Source organism: Eleginops maclovinus, chromosome 17 (genome assembly GCF_036324505.1).
Source record: "Eleginops maclovinus isolate JMC-PN-2008 ecotype Puerto Natales chromosome 17, JC_Emac_rtc_rv5, whole genome shotgun sequence".
NCBI lineage: Eukaryota > Metazoa > Chordata > Actinopteri > Perciformes > Eleginopidae > Eleginops > Eleginops maclovinus.
In genome coordinates, this window is record NC_086365.1 from 1,095,155 (window position 1) to 1,116,904 (window position 21,750).

The 21,750-nt window shown below is 42.4% G+C and overlaps 2 protein-coding genes across 2 annotated transcripts in view; both read left to right on the top strand.

The window, feature by feature from the left end:
- mapk12b (mitogen-activated protein kinase 12b) overlaps positions 1–8,234 on the top strand; it is an 8,937-nt gene extending 703 nt beyond the window's left edge. Inside the window, exons 1-12 of the mRNA XM_063905852.1 lie at positions 1–4; positions 604–733; positions 874–932; positions 1,017–1,128; positions 3,984–4,013; positions 4,388–4,435; positions 4,523–4,637; positions 4,723–4,794; positions 6,015–6,094; positions 6,956–7,034; positions 7,114–7,287; positions 8,091–8,234. The exon at positions 1–4 is cut by the window's left edge and continues 703 nt beyond it. Of these exons, the coding sequence (XP_063761922.1) occupies positions 1–4; positions 604–733; positions 874–932; positions 1,017–1,128; positions 3,984–4,013; positions 4,388–4,435; positions 4,523–4,637; positions 4,723–4,794; positions 6,015–6,094; positions 6,956–7,034; positions 7,114–7,287; positions 8,091–8,155 (968 nt within the window). The 3' untranslated portion in view covers positions 8,156–8,234. The remainder of the gene's footprint in view (positions 5–603; positions 734–873; positions 933–1,016; positions 1,129–3,983; positions 4,014–4,387; positions 4,436–4,522; positions 4,638–4,722; positions 4,795–6,014; positions 6,095–6,955; positions 7,035–7,113; positions 7,288–8,090) is intronic.
- A 625-nt stretch (positions 8,235–8,859) lies between these two features.
- Positions 8,860–16,044, top strand: LOC134879386 (uncharacterized). The gene is made up of 6 exons (XM_063905854.1): positions 8,860–9,100; positions 9,958–10,014; positions 10,633–10,887; positions 11,669–11,926; positions 12,059–12,307; positions 15,352–16,044. Exons 1-6 carry the CDS (start codon positions 9,022–9,024, stop codon positions 15,462–15,464), a joined length of 1,011 nt encoding a protein of 336 aa, XP_063761924.1. The 5' UTR covers positions 8,860–9,021; the 3' UTR covers positions 15,465–16,044.
- The last annotated feature ends 5,706 nt before the right edge of the window (positions 16,045–21,750 follow it).

A 21,750-nucleotide genomic window follows, 5' to 3' on the forward strand; every position in this document is an offset into this window, starting at 1 on the left:
TGTGGTCAGTTCAACTTTTCACCTCGGAGAGATAATGATGGGATGTTGGTCAGCTGATTTGGAAACACAGTTATAGCCTACCATGTTGGACAATAGGCTATTCTTTTATGTCTTATTTGTAATTTTGTATTTGCACAGTATTTTCCTCATGTATAAATAAATCACAAGAACCTTTTCCTAATGCAGGAGAAACAAACCCAGATTAAATTACAATATCTAGATCATTTAAAGAGCCATCCTTAACTTATTTTCCTCATAAGGAATTCAATATTTTAACTTGCATTTATTCTGTTTTATTCCTGCAGCAGCAGTGTGTGTGATATTTTGGTCAGTAGTCTGTCCACAGCTGGCTCTGCAGGGCCTCTCTGCATTGTGTTGTATGTATGAGGGTCAACAAAGAAAACCACCCCCCAGATCCCATTGTTGGAAGCCGAAGACCCCGGTTGAAGTGTTTAGAATGCACCACTACATTGTCTTCGATCACAAACAGAGCTTTTCTCCCCAGCAGACCTTGTGACTTTGCATAGCAAGAAAAGGCTCAAGTGTAAATAATGTCATCAATGAAGCGTTCTTTCATAATAAACATGTGTCTGTGTATTTCAGTTCAGCATGGGACCGCCGGATGGGGGCGCAGGTGGCCATTAAGAAACTTCACCGGCCCTTCCAGTCCAAACTGTTTGCCAAAAGAGCGTACAGAGAACTGCGGCTCCTTAAACACATGAAGCATGAAAATGTAAGAAGGAGCCTCACACTGACAAGAAAAACAAGGACCTGTTCAAGCTATACAACACATCTTCAGTGTATGATCGTGTTATTAAAACCAAACGACCATAGATACGTTGTATTTTAATCAGATATTTTCTTGACCCTCAGGTCATCGGGCTGCTGGACGTCTTTACCGCTGAGATCGCGTTGGACCGGCTGCGAGATTTGTAAGTTCCTGTGCGCCTCCTGAACATGGATTATAAAACAGGTTATAGTAGAGTGATTTTAACTTCCCTTCTCTTGTCTGGCAGTTACCTGGTGATGCCGTTCATGGGCACCGACCTCGGGAAGCTGATGAAGCTGGAGAAACTATCAGAGGACCGAGTGCAGTTCCTGGTCTATCAGATGCTGAGAGGACTCAAGGTGAACCGATGCAGATAGCATGCCACTCATTACTTCTAGTATCAATGTGTGTGTGTGTGTGTGTGTGTGTGTGTGTGTGTGTGTGTGTGTGTGTGTGTATGTACATGTCAGTCTTAGTCCTTTAGTCTTTTTTTTTTTTAAAGTCATTGGTTGATACAATCTACTTCACAATTGCTGGGTGTTTAAGGAAGGAAGTGCTTAGCAATGTGGAGCTGTCTCTGAGATCTACAGACATGTTACAATACGACGTATTACAATATTAACTGGCAAATACACAAGTGTGTATTGGATGTCATAGCGTTCAAATAACAAATGAGGTTTGAGTTTAAAGGTCCCCTATTATGCTACTTTTCAGGTCCATATATGTATTTTGTTGCTCCACTGACATGTTTTCATGCTTCAATGTTGAAAAAGCGCTTTATTTTCCTCACAGTGCCTATGCACAAATGACCACTTTTCAGCCCATGCCCCCACCTTTGTAAAAGTGCACTCTGCTCTGATTGGTTAGCTGGCGACTCTGTTGTGATTGGTCAACCACTTAGACATTTGTCAAATGTCCCGCACCTGAATAAAACTGAAAAAATGGCATCGCTTGTTGCGCCGTACGAGTTTATTACAAATAAATAATGATGGATTATCAGTAATCATTTCAAAATGAGACATTGGATTAACCTTCAGCTGCATTTTTATGACCTTGAACACAACTTTTGATCACAAACAGCAAAGAATGTTTGTAGCTATGGCTCTGTAAAGTGAAGCAGTTTTCTTGCTCTTTCTTGGCTGCTAGTTCAGTGTTTTGTTCATACAGTGATGAGACTTATATCAATGGAATCCGTGAAATCTCAGGCTTCATATGATATGTGGTTTGCGCAGATAGTGTGGCGGGGTGGTGAGGTGAAAATCTAGAGTATTAAAGTTTAATAAAAGGGGGACCGACAACGCCACCTGGGGACTTGCACCCCAAGATATAAACCTTCAAAGATTTGGGCACAAGTTCGTACTGAGGGGCAGAGACGTGTTTTGTACAGAAAATAAACTTTTATTAATTATGAATAAAACAACAAAAGAAGCTAAGGAAGAGGATGCTAAAAAGAGAAAATACAAAGTCATCACGTTGTAAATAATAGTACAGTTTAATATCTTTATTACTAACAAAAGGTTTTAAAATCTTTATGTAAAAGCTGACATTTAAATCAAAACAGAAAAATAAACTAAACCTCGGTGAGATGAGGCCAGTTAATGGGGTCGCATACTACTTTGTGACACTCGGGTGCAACCAAATACTCACAGGTGCAGTCACAGCAAACCAGTCACAGCAAGTAGGTCACTCATTCGTGCTCCCCGGTGATCGCCACCACAGCAAACAGTGATACGGACTAGCCCTCCCCATATACTGGCACTCAGCTTGAATAGCAAACTAAGACTAAAAACTAAACCTAAACAAACAAGAAAATCCCAGCTGGCAAAAGGAACTAAACTAAACAAAACCAAAGTAACTATAGAAAACTAAACTAAACAGCAATGAACAAAACAGCAATAAACAAAACAGCAGCAGGTAAACCTAAAACAAATGGTACAACAATGGTTAAAAAATGGATGGCCATGTGGTAGAAACAATTTGTATTCCTTCAGGCTCCACTTACCACCATAGGAAGTCAGCAGACAACTGTAAGGAAATATAAGCAAGTCAGTACAAAGAGACAATAACTTGTTGTCCACATGTGGTCAAAGACAGCCTACCTGCACCACCGACCATGAGGACAGGGCCATGGGGAAGGATGACTGCAGCAGGTGCGATTTATACTCTCTCTAATTAGGGGGAGTGGTTCGGGGAGGAGTCAGGCCCTGAGCTGCTTTTCCCAGCACCCAGCTACAATAGCATGGAGTAAAAAAATCGCCGTAGTTCACTCAGTGCTATGTAGCGTTAGCTTGTTTTCGTTCAGTGCTGATTTAGACACTTGGTGTTGGAATTATGTTTCGTTTTGGTGAAAATGGTTAAGATGGTCTGGTAGCTGAGTTTCTTCCCGTTAAGTGGGTTTGCCACATTAATAGGTTGTTAAATGTTAACATGCCCTGAGACGCTGTTTCTTACAAGTTGCTGCGTCTGGGCTAAGAGGTTAACGTGTTGTGATGAAAAACCATCTCCGTATTTCTGCACAGTTCAGGTAAAGTTAGTGTTCATACAGCCTGAAAGCTTGGTAGCGTTGATAGCGTTAGCTTGCTGCTTTGCCGAGGCAAGCAGTGTTCTTGCTGCTCAACTCCCACAACAGCTCCACAATTCATCTGCGTCTGAAAAGCGGGTCTGCTAGTCATCGGACTTCGTTCTGCCTGGTTCTGTCAAAAATTCTATGGGCAGTTACAAACCAAGTGGGCGGAGCCATGAATGATAATTAAGCTTGGCCACGTAACACTGACGGAGACTTCAGATTGGCCCATATCTTCCGCCTATTTTCTTTCATTGGCTATTGCATACAGCAGACAAGTTCCATAGTTTTCAAACCTACCATAGTTCACAAACTCATATTGACCTATCTTATGTCAAAAACAACAGGGAAAACCTTTTTTTAGTGGAAGGACCCCTTTAAGTTAAGTTCGGCCTACTTGCTGTGGTGCTTTAAGTTCTTTTGAGTGAAAGTAAAATGTAAAGTGTACCCTAAAAATCTTGTTCAGCTGGGTCTGTGAGCTTTTGCATCAGTGTGTCTCTGGTGTGTCATGATATGGCTGACATTATTATGGCTATATTGCTCTGTATCCAGGGGAGTGAAGTTCCAAGACTTAAGTTGTTTGTATGAAGGTACTTGTTTCGCTGAGTGAGTTGAAGTTGCTGATGTGGTCTGTGTCTCCTCTCTCTGCAGTATATCCACTCTGCAGGGATCATCCACAGGGTGAGTAAACTTTGACCTTTCAGACTCTGAGCTGTAGGGGTGGGGCTGTTGCTGTTTTCAACATTCATTCTGATTCCAACACACAGAGCTAATACTTCCAAGACTGAACGATACGCTGAAGTTTGTGATTGAAATGTCATATACATCTCTTTTTAACTCTACCCAGAAGAAATTGGATTGATTCATCTTGAAAAATCAGAATGTTCCTATATACCCTTAATGGATGGTGGATATATAAGCAAAAGGCTTGAATAATATAATTAAAATTGAAGGATTTACTTATAAAATGATAAAACATGGAAAAAAAATACAGACATTTGTCTTCCAGTGACAGTTCCCTTGGTCTCCTCTGTCTCACATTGTGTATCCCACAGGACCTGAAACCTGGAAACTTAGCCATAAACCCGGACTGTGAGCTAAAGGTAAGTTCACATAAAGCAGATTTAATGTGAACACCCTAAACACCTAACGGTTTTCATGGTATCATTCTGCTTTTTTTCCTGCTTCAGATTCTTGATTTTGGCTTGGCGAGGCAGGCTGACACTGAGATGACCGGCTACGTGGTGACGCGCTGGTACCGAGCGCCCGAGGTCATCCTCAACTGGATGCACTACACACAAACTGGTAAACTCTCCTCACAATCAACAGGAGTGCATTAAAAGACAAAGACACGTTTTATAAGCAGGCTGATGTTTGCTCTCTGTTGCAGTGGACATCTGGTCGGCAGGCTGCATCATGGCCGAGATGCTGCTGGGAAAGCCGCTGTTCAAAGGAAGTGATCGTATCCTTACAGTGTCAAACCTTATCACTAATTTTTGAGAGAAACTTTGGTATTTTTGGACATTTAGCCATCGGCGGTTGTAGGGAGGGTGCAAACAGGGGCCAGTGCCCCTGTAACATGGAGCTTTGACCCCCCTGTGGCCCCCATCCAAAAGAATAAATCCATGATAATGCAATTAATGTAAAACACTAAGTTACTGTGCTGTGACCTGAGACACAGTTAACATGTATTTCTTTTGTCATTAATGTAATTGAATAAATTGAAACTTAGTTACTGAAACAAATGTAGTGACTAAAACAAATATTAAGAAATAAGATAAAAGCAGAGTTTGGCTGCCCCAAATGTATGTTAATATTCAATATTTCAGGCCAAAGAATAAAAAAAATAAAAGTCACAAAGTCATTGACACAAACTCTGCTACTAAATCAAACTCCAATAATGGTATTTTATGTATTATACTTAACAAAAAATGTTAAAATCTCTTTCTTCCTGCATTAAATTATTGGCCCCATCACGGCCCCCCCAGTGAAATTAGTCTAAAACTGCCACTGCCTTTAACCCATTTCCCCATGCTTTTGATTCCAAGACAGTAATGAGGACAACCATTTTTGAAATTGGTCCAGTATTGAGCCTCCAGCAGCAGCCACGAGGATTAGCCCTCACCAACATGTTGAATTCAGCCAAATATTTATCCATGGCATTTATAATTTATTAGAAAACAATATGTTAAACGTTCAAACCACATTCTGACAACACCAGCACTTCTCTTTTCAACTTCATGTTTGCAACAAGTCAGCTGTTGCCAGATTTCAGAACAAGACTCCTCCCTTAGCAACACTTCAGACACATTAACGAACACACCGCATGAGTACACCGTATCAAACTGATAATTACTCTGTAGGGTAAGACTCATAATGTTGTCATTGATAGCTTAGAATCTGAGACTGTCAGGGGCACTTTTAGGAGACGTACAATGACAGTACACATTGCAGTACTGTGCCAATTATTTAATTTATTATGAATCGTCCCCATTTGGTCTCTTAACAAGAAGTCATGTGGAAATAGGGTCCAGGTTTCCAAGTTAAGTCCATTAGGTTTTTACATGTTATCACTGTTAGTACATGCTGATTGTATTCTATAAATATATTAAACTGAATAATGTGAGTGAATATGTGAAAGGTAACATGCATCAGATTACACTTGACCATAGCTGCTGCCAGATTTGGACCAGCTCAGGGAGATCATGAAGATCACAGGAACCCCAGCGTCGGACTTTGTGGTGAAGCTACAGAGCCAAGACGTGAGTCAGACCCTGAGATTACAACAAACACACTCAGAACACACTCACCGACTGTTCATTTGAAAAGCTGGTGTAATAAGTTTGAGGAAGTAATCATTTCAACATTTGAGTGTCAGTGTGTCATCCAATCAGAACCCTTTCCATATCTGACTTCTCTATCACTGATGTGCATTTCACTAGCAGGGACCATGCCACAACGATGAAATGTTTGCAGGTTTATTGAAAGAAGTGTCAATTCATTTGATATGGAGGGGGTGATGATATGATTATGACCAAGGCCCTCTGTTGGTCTAGTCTGGGGAACGTGCTGTGGTCCGTGCAGATGGAGACTGAAGAATGGAGTGGGGGTTCCGTCTCCGGCATGGTTCTGTCTGGCTGATTACGGCACCCCAGACGATTCCTAGAATTAGAAGTTTAAAATATACACAGGTTTAATATGAATGGAGTCAGGCAGATGATGGGGGGAATGTAGGGATAAGGGATGAGGGAGGGATCTAGGGATGAGGGAGGGGATGGATGTAGGGATGAGGGATGAAGAGATGAGGGAGGGGAAGGATGAAGGGATAAAGGGATGTAGGGATGTTGGGATGAGGGAGGAGAGGGATGTAGTGATGACGGGATGAAGGGTTGTATAGATGAAGGGATGAGGGAGGGGAGGGATGTAGTGATGACGGGATGAAGGGTTGTAGAGATGAAGGGGTGAGGGAGGGGAGGGATGTATGGCCGGATATAAATAGACTTAGCCGTGATTAGAGATGGCGTTGAGGCGCGGCCATGCTCCTGAACCTAGGTCAACAAATGAACTTAATTTATTGGCACACCAACATTGGTCATCCTCCTCTCCACTTCCTCTCTCCACAGGCCAAAAACTACGTCAGAAGTCTAACCAAAGTGCCAAAGAAAGACTTGCACTCTGTTTTCTCAAAAGCCAGCTCCAATGGTAGGTGCAGCTCTTTGTCCCAAAGTAAACCCGGGTGTGTGTGCACATAACCCATGCTGACCTCGACATGTCTCTACAGCAGTGTGTGTGTTGGAGAAGATGCTGCTCCTGGACCCCGAGCAGAGGGTGAGCGCCTCAGAAGCGCTCGATCTGCCTTTCTTCAGCGAGTTCCGAGACGCTGAGGAGGAAACGGAGGCGCAGCCCTACGATCAGACCATGGACAACACAGACCTGCCGCTGGACCAGTGGAAACGTAAGGGGCTAGTTTAGTTACTTTACAGATTTGGATTAATGATGGTAAATATAATCAACCCTTAAATCAGACTTTAGTTCACCTGGAGTAAATCCAGCAGCTACCCTGCAGTATACAGAGCCATTCAAACTAGCTGCACCTTTACCAGCTCTGAGAACACTTTAATGATCAATAATTATAAAACATATCAGAGATATTATTCTGAAATGGACCAATCAAACAATGACTACTTTTACTGTCGCTACTTTAAGTACATTTAGATGAGAGTACTTTCTACTTTCACTGGAGGAACATTTAGAATGCAGGACTTTTACTGTGACAGAGTATTCCTACACTCTGGTACTTCTACTTTACTCAAGTACAAGATCTGAGTACTTCTACTTTACTCAAGTACAAGATCTGAGTACTTCTACTTTACTCAAGTACAAGATCTGAGTACTTCTACTTTACTCAAGAACAAGACCTGAGTACTTCTACTTTACTCAAGGACAAGACCTGAGTACTTCTACTTTTACTCAAGTACAAGATCTGAGCACTTCTACTTTTACTCAAGGACAAGATCTGAGTACTTCTACTTTTACTCAAGGACAAGATCTGAGTACTTCTACTTTTACTCAAGGACAAGATCTGAGTACTTCTACTTTTACTCAAGGACAAGATCTGAGTATTTTTTACTCCACTGGTGTCTTGTTACAGTGCCTGCTGTTGGCCAGAAGAGGTCCCTACAGATCTTAGAATCTACTTGATGTTTATCTTGTGTTCTATAATAAATAAGAGGTTTAATCCTCTCTCTGTGTGTGCAGGTCACACCTTCACAGAGATACTGACCTTCACACCACCCAGGGACTCCAGAGAGACGTCACTTTAAGAGCACACACAACATGACATACACTAACACATACACACTCACACCATTATTTTCTTGTTGACCTTGTTGCGTTGTGTACTAATAATTGATATTCATTGTTTGTTCAAATTTGCGTTCAATAAATGAGATTTGCTTAATTGTAAACAGGCTCAGTTGTCTTTTAGTGTGTGTCTCCTCGTGTGTATATCCCAAATGACTAATTATCCATCCATTCACAACATGTTTAAATTCATACCAACTGCAACCTCTTCCTCAAAGTCGGTCTCTCCAGTTTTTTTGTCTGTTTGCATTTGGACCATTTATTCTGATGATGGACACATTCCTGGCTTGAAGGGCGAAGTCACTTATTGAACAGCACCAAGGGAATTCTGGGAATTCAGGTGTGAATAATGTTCACATCATATTAACCCCTGCAAGTCAGAAAAACAATTTATAACATAATTGTAAACTAGTATTTGAGGTTTTACTCTGAGTTATGATGGTGCCATCTTATATATAAATGTCTCTATGTGTGTTGGTCTCATACCATTAGCCCGTCCTACATATCCTCAAATCCTTAAATGGACTCCAGGCCAGAAGCCAAAGTACATCCTCCACGCCACTAAAGTCTTTTAAATGGCCGCACATTTGACAAGTTAATATATCTTAATTTGATTTTTGTTGCTGAGACAAACCTACAAAAACTGTGAGTCACATTCTATCGATATGATCGGCCATTCTTTAACATCAACTGAGTTCTAGAGTGACTAATAATGCGGATATGTTGCTGCTCAGCTCTCTCTGATAAGAGCTGTTTGCCCGCTGACTGACTGACTTTAGAGTAGACTGTTTCCTGGGAGCTGTGAACTTCTGATTCTTACGGGATCATGGATCATACCTACACATCTAAAAAAAACGGAGGACACTCAGATCTCTGCAGACTGCTGCTGCTGCTGTTTCTGACAGGTAGTACAAGGATCTTAATACCTAATAAAAATTATACTCCTTTGGCACAGAGTGAGTGCTGCATTCAGATTTCATTTGCTGTTCGGAAAGTTTTTGGGTGGGAAGACTCTACAGTTAGCTACGCCTTCATCAGCTACAACAGTCAAATCAAAAATATAAAATATACACTACATCATCTTTTTACTCACACTATTTCTGTAGTTTTTTATATCTGATAATGTAGTTTGTTACAGCGGCCAGTATAGACGGGAGAGACAATTCAGCAATAATTTAAATGAACATTAAAAGTTATAAAGTTAGCAAACTGACTGATAATGTCAGTAACAGCTAACAGTAAGACGTGCTAACATTAGCCAGAGTAAGCTAGTGGTCATGTGAGGCAGCAGAGAGTGAACTCAGCCTGGTGTGTTTTATCACTTATGGATTTACTATTTTATTTTAACTGTTCCTCTTTAAATATTTATGCAGCAGATCATTGAGAGATTTCTTTTACCCCCGCTGGATTGTTGAAATCCACTTAGCAATCAACCATATGACATCATCTTCTGCTGACATGTGATACTGGCTCGCTTCTTATCCAGATTAATCTGTTGACTTGCAAGGTAGCTTATTATTTTATCCACAGCACCTTTATGTATTGTTAGCTTAAAAATCAACCATCAAACTTCCCTCTTGACCTTGAAAATGAAAGCAATGCAGCTCACACACTTCTTTAACATTGAGGACTACAGAATGGAAAGCTCCGACTTGTAGTCTTAAATTGGGAACTCTGGTAGAATTATTTTCCAGGCCAACAATAAACTTGGATTCATACACAATGTTTTAGCTGACAATGGAATATGTTTTGCTTACTCTAGGTCTACAGCCGGTGCTGTCCGCAGATGGAGAGCCTGAACCAGATGATGGCGATAATAGTAAGTGATGTCACATTCAAATATACAATACAACTTATATTAAACTTACCTGTTAACATTTTAATTTCCAGATACTTCAAATGTATTTCATTTCATTCATTTCATTCATTTCATTCATTTCATTCATTTCATCTTCATCGTCATCACAGAAACTTCCACTCAATTCTAGACAACATGAAGTTGTCGGGCAGGAAACATTTAGTTTTTGGTCCTGATTTTTTTAAAGCAGATTAATAATACAAAATATACAATGTTGTCCATTCAGTCCTGAGAAGGTTTAAAGAGCACAGATTTTGTACTGATAAAGAGCTGCAGAATAACTGTCCACTTTAGAATGTTGGAGGTCCAATTTAAGTACACAGCCAGCAACACTACAACCACATGCACACACACACACACACACACACACACACACACACACACACACACACACACACACACACACACACACACACACACACACACACACACACACACACACACACACACACACACAGAATAAAGCTGAACATGTACTGTACTCACAGATAGAGTTTCAGAGTTTGTATGTACACACAGATATGGCCTTAGCTTCATTATCATCACCATACAGTGAAAACTGAGTGTTCACATTTCCAGGAGGGGAAATCAGCTGTGCAATTGTGGGTCCGGACTACGTGACGGTGGGTGTGCCGAGCAGTGTTGAGTGTTTAGCCAACTGCCCTGCATGCACCTACTCCATGACTCTGGACGAACAGACGGCCCAGGGCCAGGGGAACGTGCTGGCCTTCACTGTGAGCAGCTGGGTGGATGCCTTAACAGTCACATGCACCGCTGCGGAGGACGACCAAGGGCGGTCTGCCACCACCAGCACCAAGAAACTGCAAGTGTTAGGTAAGAGGTTGATATTTTTACTAAGGCTACATCCCTGAAGAATTAGCTTATATCTACCACTTCTTTTGTTCCTTGAGAGTGTCATTCAATTTTTTACATTTTGGTTCTGGTTTATTCAACTCATGGCAATAATTATAAAACAAAACGTGTCCACTCAAAGCAGTTTTTGTTATGGAAAGGAGCAGGGCAAAGAAAGTTTTATGTTACCCCTTACTCAGATATAGGTGGTCTGTCAGTCACAGCTGCTTAGAAATACTTACAGTAACATGAAACCAAAACACAATCAAAAGTCAAACCAAACAGGTTACCTCACATCTTCAGAATTATTCTTTCTTTATACATATTTATTAAACCTAAGGATGTTCAAACAGCCCCCTAAAGCATTTGGTAAATAATTCCTCAATTAAACTACAGAGACACATCTGCTTTAAGGTTCTAGCTGATGCTTGAAGTTACATTTCCTTCTATGTTGCTCATCCCCTGAAGGGAAAACAAATTTGTTTTGTATATTTTCGGGCAGTTCTCAGTCTTTGCTTTATGCAAAACTAATGAAGTCTGTAGTTTAATGACATCTTTAAGTCTTAACAGCCTTGACTCAATAAACAGTGACTGTATGTTCTCCGGGATGTGCAATCCTCACAGATTTTTTCTGCAGTGTCAATAAATAAAGGTTTTAAGTTACTTGTATATGTGTCGCCCAACACTTCAACACAGTAATGTAAATATGGCAAAAATCCATTAACAACGTTTTAAAGACTCACATTTTTCTTTCTCCCCTCAGATGGACCTGCCAATGTTTCCATCACAGGCCCCAGTCTGCTGCATCCATCAGTGAGCCACACCTACAGCTGCCACGCCCGGTGTCGGCCATCTTGTACGTATGCCTGGAGGATAGACGAAGGCCCATGGATCAGTGGGCAAGGGAATGTCCTTTCTATCACTCCTCTGGAGATAGACAACTCCAAAACTCTCGTCTGCAAAGCCACCAACAGTGTGTCCGGTCTTTTCGTCGCTGCTACTCAAAACATAGAGGTTACATGTAAGTCAATAGTTCAGATTGGCTATTAGGGCTCCTTTACCTGGGTAAAACACATTTCGACTAATATTATATAATTAACAAATCTACATTTGTTAAGCTTTCTCTGATCTATCCTCGCTAACTTTCTTTCAGCTGGTCCATCAGAGATTCATATCAAAGGTCCAGACGTGATATCGATTTCAGAGAAGCAGCAGTTTGTGTGCTCCGCTGAATGCCAGCCTTCCTGTCGCTACGTGTCGTCTGTCAACAGTCAGACAGTGAGGGGCAACATGATGGAGGTGACGGTGGATCATCCCCTTAAATCTGTCACTCTCAAGTGTGAGGCGCAAAACACGGCTTCAAGGAGGACCGCCACAGCCACAAAAACTGTACAGATATCAGGTAGATTTAATGTCCGACTGGAAAACTGGTTGGGACGTCCGCAACAGTTCTAAATTGGTTTGAATCCTACTTAAAGGACAGGACAATCTTTGTTTCTAAAAGCAGCTACACATCAGAGCTGATAAATATAACATACAGTGGGGCAAAAAAGTATTTAGTCAGCCACCAATTGTGCAAGTTCTCCCATTTAAAAAGATGAGAGAGGCCTGTAATTTTTATCATAGGTAAACCTCAACTATGAGAGACAGAATGAGGAAAAAAAATCCAGGAAATCACATTGTAGGATTTTTAATGAATTAATTTCAAATGATTGTGGAAAATAAGTATTTGGTCAATAACAAAAGTTCATCTCAATACTTTGTTATATACCCTTTGTTGGCAATGACAGAGGTCAAACGTTTTCTGTAAGTCTTCACAAGGTTTTCACACACTGTTGCTGGTATTTTGGCCCATTCCTCCATGCAGATCTCCTCTAAAGCAGTGATGTTTTGGGGCTGTCACTGGGCAACACGGACTTTCAACTCCCTCCAAAGATTTTCTATGGGGTTGAGATCTGGAAACTGGCTAGGCCCCTCCAGGACCTTGAAATGCTTCTTACGAAGCCACTCCTTCGTTGCCCTGGCGGTGTGTTTGGGATCATTGTCAAGCTGAAAGACCCAGCCACGCTTCATCTTCAGTGCCCTTGCTGATGGAAGGAGGTTTTCACTCAAAATGTCACGATACATGGCCCCATTCATTCTTTCCTTTACACGGATCAGTCGTCCTGGTCCCTTTGCAGAAAAACAGCCCCAAAGCATGATGTTTCCACCCCCATGCTTCACAGTAGGTATGGTGTTCTTTGGATGCAACTCTGCATTCTTTCTCCTCCAAACACGACAAGTTGAGTTTTTACCAAAAAGTTCTATTTTGGTTTCATCTGACCATATGACATTCTCCCAATCCTCTTCTGAATCATCCAAATGCCCTCTAGCAAACTTCAGACGGGCCTGGACATGTACTGGCTTAAGCAGGGGGACACGTCTGGAACTGCAGGATTGAAGTCCCTGGCGGCGTAGTGTGTTACTGATGGTAGCCTCTGTTACTTTGGTCCCAGCTCTCTGCAGGTCATTCACTAGGTCCCCCCGTGTGATTCTGGGATTTTTGCTCACCGTTCTTGTGATCATTTTGACCCCACGGGGTGAGATCTTGCGTGGAGCCCCAGATCGAGGGAGATTAGCAGTGGTCTTGTATGTCTTCCATTTTCTAATAATTGCTCCCACAGTTGATTTCTTCACACCAAGCTGCTTGCCTATTGCAGATTCAGTTTTCCCAGCCTGGTGCAGGTCTACAATTTTGTCTCTGGTCTCCTTTGACAGCTCTTTGGTCTTGGCCATAGTGGAGTTTGGAGTATGACTGTTTGAGGTTGTGGACAGGTGTCTTTTATACTGATAACGAGTTCAAAAAGGTGCCATTAATACAGGTAATGAGTGGAGGACAGAGGAGCCTCTTAAAGAAGAAGTTACAGGTCTGTGAGAGCCAGAAATCTTGCTTGTTTGTAGGTGACCAAATACTTATTTTACAGAGGAATTTACCAATTAATTCATTAAAAATCCTACAATGTGATTTCCTGGATTGTTTCCCCCATTCTGTCTCTCATAGTTGAGGTATACCTATGATAAAAATTACAGGCATCTCTCATCTTTTTAAATGGGAGAACTTGCACAATTGGTGGCTGACTAAATACTTTTTTGCCCCACTGTATGGGGTTCCACAAGGCTCCATCTTGGGGCCTGTTCTCTTTAACATCTACATGCTACCACTGGCTCAGATAATGAAAAGCAACAAAACAAGTTACCATAGCTATGCAGATGATACACAAATTTACATTACCATTTCACCAAGAGACTATGCTCCAATTCAAACACTGAGTAAGTGCATTGAACAAATCAATGACTGGATGAGTCAGAACTTTCTCCAATTAAACAAAGACAAAACCGAGGTTATTGTTTTTGGAGCCAAGGAGGAACAAATAAAAAGTCAGCTTTGAATTTTAACGGTCACATTAAAACAATCACTAAGTCCGCCTACTATCACCTGAAGAACAAATCTAGGATTAAAGGATTAATGTCACAGCAGGATCTAGAAACACTTGTCCATGCTTTTATCTTCAGTACACTGGACTACTGTAACAGTGTCTTTACAGGTCTCACTAAGAAATCCATTAGAAAGCTGCAGCTGATTCAGAACGCTGCTGCTGGGTCCTCACTAACACTAAGAGAGTGGATCACATCACTCCAGTTCTGAAGTCTTCACACTGGCTTCCTGTCTGTCAGAGAACTGATTTCAAAGTTCTGCTGCTGGTTTATAAAGCATTGAATGGTTTAGGCCCAAAATACATTTCTGACCTCCTGCTACATTATGAACCACCCAGAACTCTCAGGTCTTCTGGGACGGCTCAGCTTTCTGTCCCCAGAGTCAGAGCTCAACATGGAGAAGCAGCGTTCAGTTATTATGCTCCAAATATCTGGAACAAACTCCCTGAACCCTGCAGGTCCACTACTACTCTTATTAATTTTAAATCCAGGCTGAAGACTTTTCTTTTTGCCGCTGCTTTTAATTGAACTCTTCATATCTCACACTGCACTGTAACTTGTGTTATTCTTTATTAGCTTGTTTTATTTTCATTTTATTAATGACTATTTTTAAATGCCATTTTATCATGTGTTTATTTCTTAATGCTCTTAATATTTTTGTAAAGCACTTTGTTGAAAGGTGCTATATTGATAAACTTGCCTTGCCTTACACACTGAAAAAACTTTACTTTAATTAAATGTTTTATGTCAACACATTTTACATAACTGTATTAGGTTAGTTGGAGGCAATAGTATTAAGTTGAACCTAATATTTTTTTATTTAAACTTAATATTATTGCTTTTAACTAACCTTATACAGTTCTGTTGAAATAATACATTTAATTAAAGTTATTGTCTCAGTTTTTGCAGAGCAGAACCTCACATCAGACTAACACGGTTTACTTTTCCTTTGTTTCTTGTCTTTGTGTTCAGAGTCGTTCCGCAGCCTGTCCTCTCGTCCTGAGGAGAGCTCTTTGCTGCTGGCCTTCATCCTCTCTGCTGCACACACTGTGACCGCACTGCACTCTGGGAGCTCACTGCTCTAGCTATTGACAATTATCCATGCAACAAACAACACTTTATAATTTCTTGCAAACAAGAGCTGTTTGTTTTATGCTATTTGCTATTATTTGGTAAATCATTTTAGATATAAAAGGATTTATAGATGTATGGTCCTCACGATCATAAAGACTCTTTGTGTCTCTGTTGGACAGGTCCTTCTCTCTGTGAACTCACTTGTAAGGTATACTGGAGAATGAATGACTCAGGTCCCTGTAATCTCAGGCTGCATACTGTTCTTTTTCATCTGTGTCACATGTTGACTGTAGGTTCAACCCTGTTTGCACTTCCTGGTGAGATGCTAGAAAAAGCACTTCAAAATCAAAGTGTTCATTGAACATGTGCTGTCAGAGTGTGTTGACTTTGAACTGCTCCCCACTATTGTCACGCACACACTCAAGAATCCTACAAACCACACTTCTCCAATACACTCAGCCCACACCCCACGATCAGACATGTTCACTGTATTGATGCTTTTCCCTTGATCCTCCTGTGTATTACCCAATGTATTAACTTGTCTCCATTCACCTGTGTTGGTTCACTGAATAAACAAAGAAAATAAATAAAGGTGTTGACTCATGAAGATATTTTAAACAAGACCCCCTAGGTACAAAATAAAATCTCTCCTACTATAGATCAGGGGTGCCCAACCTTTTTTGAACCAAGATCTACTTTTAAAGTTGATAGTGTGTCGAGATCTACCAAGCCATATCGAAAGCCATAGCGTAGCCACAATTAATTGTGCACCTATATAATAACACAATTTTCTGACACAAAGATCAAGTTTGAACAATAATAATACATTTATTGAAGTAAATGTACGTCGTGCAAAGAATAAGCACAAGTAGGCCTAGGACTGGCCCGTAACAACACAACAACATATAACCCAATTAATACAATGCCTAATTCAAGTTGGAAAAGTGGTTCTCTACCTTAGTGGGACTTCTGGCACTGAGAGTAGGAAGCTAGTCTCTCATAGTCCGGACAGTAGGAGCTGAGTGCCAGCCGTAAGCAGGCCGCAAGGTGGTCATCAGTCATGGTGGATCTGTATTTTGACTTAATGATTTTCATATGTGAAAAGGCAGACTCACACAAATATGTTGATCCAAAAAGAGCAGTCAAATTCTTTGCAGTTTGTCTGAGGTTGGGGTACTGCTCTTTCTGCATTAGATTCCAGAATTGGACATTTGTGTCAGGTGTAGCTCTTGATTTGAGCTCAATGTCATTATTTAGTGTGAGGATCTCATTCTCAATAGCACCGCTATCCAGGTTGAAGAGTGATGCCACTTTGGACCATATACAATCCACATCTATATTTTCCCCAAATGGAAAACTGAGAAAACTGACAACAGGCTCAATGGATGCAAAGTCAGTAAAGCGCCTGTCAAATTCTGACAAGATGCTTTGCACTTGATCATCATAACGTGCACTCTCAAGCTCCGCACAGTCTTTGCCCTGACGCTTAAGTTCTGTGTCCATGTGTGGAAAGTTCCGCAGATCACACTGTTGCAACCTGCTTGATAGCAGCTGTAACTTGCTTTTAAAGGTGTTCACGGAGCTGATCATGTTGATGATGTGTTTGTTCTTACCCTGCAGCTCTAGATTCAAGTTATTGAGCTTGTCAGTCAGATCAGTAAGAAAGGCTAAATCCAAGAGCCACTGACTGTCTTCTAGCTGTGCATATTCAGCATGGTTTGAACGTTTCAGAAATTCTTTAATTTCGGGCAATTCAGAAAACCGTTCCAGAAATGTACCTCTGCTGAGCCACCTTACGTCTGTGTGCAGCAGCAGATCTGTATGTTCTGCACCGGTCTCCTCCAGTTGCGCACGGAAAAATCGCCTCTGCAGACTCCTGGCCCGAACAGAACAGGCAATCTTGTTAGCCACATCCATCACGTCTTTCATATTTAAAATCTTCCCGCACAACCCTTGCTGGAGAATTATACAATGGTAATTCAGGAAATCCGGGAAAGATTCAGACTGTTTGCACAATCCAATGAACCCAGCAGTACGTCCAATCATTGCTGGAGCCCCATCAGTTGTAATGGAGATGAGTTTGAAGAGGGCCAACTTGCTCTTACTAACGAATTCCATAAAAACCTGAAAAATATCTGTGCCTCTTGTGTGCCCTTTCAAAGGCAAAATGGTCAGCAGCTCTTCTTTTACACTCATATTGTCGAAAACCATTCTAATGCACACACATAGCTGAGCCACATCCACAACATCAGTGGATTCATCGAATTGCAGAGAAAAACACTCACGTGCCAATATATTCCTCAATTACTGTTCAACATCCTCCGCCATTCCCTCGCATCGCCGTGTAACAGAATTTCTTGATAGCTGCACATCCTGAATAGCAGACACAATCTCCTTTCGATTCTTAAAATCGGCAAAAAGTGCATCTTCGGCTTCCATGAATGCTTCTTTCACAATCTCACCATCCTTGAAAGATTTCTTTCCTGTTGCAAGAACACGACAGACACGATAAGAAGCTATGGTTGCAGCCTTACTCGTGGTATTGGGCCTGGTAAAAATGGACTGTTGTGCTGCTAGCTGACTTTTCAATTACTTGACTTTTCGGGCGCGCAGTGGTGATTTAGCTGGGAAGTTTATATCGTAGCTCTTGTGGACCGTCTTGAAATGCCACTCCAAATTCCCTTTCTTTGGTAAAGCCACATTTGCATTGCAGATAAGACAGATGGACTTGGCATTCGAATACACGAAAAAATAATCCTCCTCCCACTCTGAATGAAAATGATACGTTTTAGATTTTTTAGCTTCGGCCGCCATGGTAGTATCCACTCGCTCTAGTCAAGCTTCTCGCGCCCTTCTGAGTCCTTAGTTAGAACCTAGCAACCATACCATGCACTCGCAGATAGAAAGAAGCGCGTGAGATTTTTTCTTTGATTATGCCTGATCTACCTTACTATAGCTGTACAAATCTACACACTGCTTCACGCGATCAGCAGTTCATTGTGCCTATTTAAGATGTTTTAAGTTGGAAGTTTTAATGCAGGCCTATTTTACACAACAGTAGGAGGATAGCCTACACACAACATTTTCTCGCGATCGACTGGAACTCAGCCCACGATCGACTGGTTGGGCACCCCTGCTATAGATTTATTTTTAACAACAGTGCCAATATGTCAGTGTAGTGGTGACGCTCAGGTTTTGGGTGAAGCTCTACTGGACATTTCCCAAAGTCAGGAAACATACAAACTAATAAAAAACCCTCAAGCTGTAGATTTTACTTACAAGTGGGATACAACTGACACAAGAGAGGTGCAATCAAGCATGGTTACACACTAAGAATTACACCTGGAAAACACCTGTGTAGGGGCTTTGAATTTGAGTGATGGCACTCTGATCACAAGACCTTGAGTCATCGTGTCATGGTCATGGTGCACCAGTGAGATCTATATTTAATTGCTTTAAAGGGGCCCTTTCCTTTTAATCTTCTGGTGTATATTAGTATTACGTGTTTCTACTGTTCATGTGTATCTCAGTATGTAGTGTCTCTACTTTAAAGAGTCCTCTCCTGCTGATGTTCAGGTGTATATCAGTATGTAGTGTCTCTACTTTAAAGAGTCCTCTCCTGCTGATGTTCAGGTGTATATCAGTATGTAGCGTCTCTACTTTAAAGAGTCCTCTCCTGCTGATGTTCAGGTGTATATCAGTATGTAGCGTCTCTACTTTAAAGAGTCCTCTCCTGCTGATGTTCAGGTGTATATCAGTATGTAGTGTCTCTGCTTTAAAGGGTCCCTTTCTGCTGATGTTCAGGTGTATATCAGTATGGAGTGTCTCTACTTTAAAGAGTCCTCTCCTGCTGATGTTCAGGTGTATATCAGTATGTAGCAGACATGTGGACTCGAGTCACATGACTTGGACTCAAGTCAGACTCGAGTCATGATTTCAATTACTTCAGACTTGACTTCAAATTCGGCATGACTTGCGACTCGACTTGGACTTCAATAATAATTATAATACATAAAATTGATATAGCGCCTTTCTAGAAACCCAAGGTCGCTTTACAAGTCGGGTAGGTGGAGTAGGGGAAAAGAGGCAGACAGGTTGGGGGGGGCAGGTGGCGGAATATTAAACCTATCAAACTAACTATCTAGTGGGGAAAGCCTTCGTGAATAGGTGCGTTTTGAGAGCTTTTTTGAAAGTGTCCATGGTTGGGGCGCTGCAGGGGGGGGGGGGGGGGGGGGGGAGAGAGTTCCAGAGGGTAGGGGACGCCACACTGAAAGCTCTATCACCAAAAGTCGGCAACCTGGTGCCGGGGGTGGAGAGGAGATCCTGTTCAGATGATCGTAGCTTCTTGGATGGAGTGTGGTGGCGGAGGAGGTCAGACAGGTATTGGGGGGCGAGGGCATGGAGGGACTTGTAGGTGAGAAGAAGGAGTTTATAGGAGATGCGGTGATGACTGGGAGCCAGTGGAGGTGGATGAGGGTGGGGGTGATGTGCTGCCAGGGCTTGGTGTAAGTGAGCACCCTAGCAACCGAGTTCTGCACATACTGGAGCCTGTCCGGGGCTTTATTGGGAACCCCGAACAGGACTCCGTTGCAGGAGTCCAAACGGGAGGTGACGAATGCATGGATGAGGGTTCCGGCCATGGAATCAGAGAGTGATGGTCAGAGACGGGAGATGTTCCTGAGGTGACAGAAGGCGGACTTGGTGACGGAGTTTAATATGTGACTGAAATGAGAGAGTGGAGTCAAGGATGACACCCAGGTTACAGACTTCGGGAGACGGGGAGATGGAACAGCCGAAATTGAGATCGAAGTGACGTATGATCTGGCCAAGCATGTAAATGGTGAAAAGTATGGGACCAAGCATGGAGCCTTGGGGGACACCATGGTTGACTGGGGCCGGGGGGGAGGATGAGCCGCTAATGCTGACAAACTGAGACCTGGTTGAGAGATAGGACTGAAACCATGACAGAGCTGTACCAGTGATGCCAAGGTTGTCGGAGAGGCATTTCAGGAGGACTGTGTGAGAAACGGTGTCAAAGGCCGCAGAGAGGTCAAGGAGGATGAGAATACTGATTTGTCCGGAGTCAGCAGTGAGAAGGAGGTCGTTAGGGATCTTGAAGAGGGCGGTCTCTGTGCTGTGATGTGATCTGCAGGCTGACTGTAGGGGTTCGTAGAGCTTATGGTTGGACAAATGTTGATGAAGCTGGGCGGCGACTGCTCTTTCCAAGGTTTTACTAAAGAAAGGAAAGTTGGAGATCGGTCGGTAGTTGTTAAGTTCCTCAGGGTCCAGACCAGGCTTCTTGAGAATGGGAGTGATGGAGGTGGTTTTGAAGCAGGAGGGAACTATTCCAGATGACAGAGAGGAGTTGATGATGTCCGTTATGATTGGGGAAAGGGTGGGAAAGCAGGCCTTGACCAGCACCGTGGGCATGGGGTCAAGGGAGCAGGTGGAGGCCTTAGCATTGGTCACCAGCTTCGAGACCAGTGGAAGAGCATTGGGGATTGAGGGTTTGAGCTGGGAGTGTGCATTCCTGTGTCAAGGGCAAGTGCGGAGGGGGCGGGCACCAGGAGTTGTTGATGATTGGAGATCACCTTAGCCTGAAAAAAGTCAGGAATGCGGAGCAGAGGTCAGGAGCGTCAGCAGTGTGCGTGGCAGTGGGGGCGGAGCAGTCGGTTGATGGTGGAGAACAAGGACCTGGGGTGATTTTGTTGTGAGGGGATTTTGGGAAGAGTAGTAGGCAGTCTTGGAGAGAGCCTCCTTGTAAGACCTCACATGGTCCACCAAGGCCAGACGTTGGGGCCAGTTTATCTGGAAAGCCGCTCCAGCCAACGACCAGTTTTCTTCATTGAGCGAAGATCAGAGGTGAACCGTGGTGCCGGGCGGGGAAAAGACACCGTCCGGCTTCTGAGGGGAGCCAGAGAGTCCAGGCTGAGAGGACAGTATTGTGGTGGGCCGCCAAGGCGTCTGTCCGTTCATCCGTCCCTCTCTCTCTCTCTCTCTCTAGTTTTGTAATGCAGATTAAACATTGTTTATTGAAATATTAATTCTTATTGTAATTAAAGGAAAATGTTTACGTACTGTAACTGGCATGCTCAAGCACTGCTTTCAGACATCCACACAGTGTCAGGGTTGGGGAAACAGGACCCAAGTGCAGTAAATCAAGGGGAGGCAGGTAAGGGTCCAAACAAAAAGCGAGCTTTATTCAAAAGCTGTTGACGACAACACGAAGCAAGGGGAACACAGGACATGACAAACACTTAGCTTCAGACATGAAGGGCGACAAAACCCAATATTCAC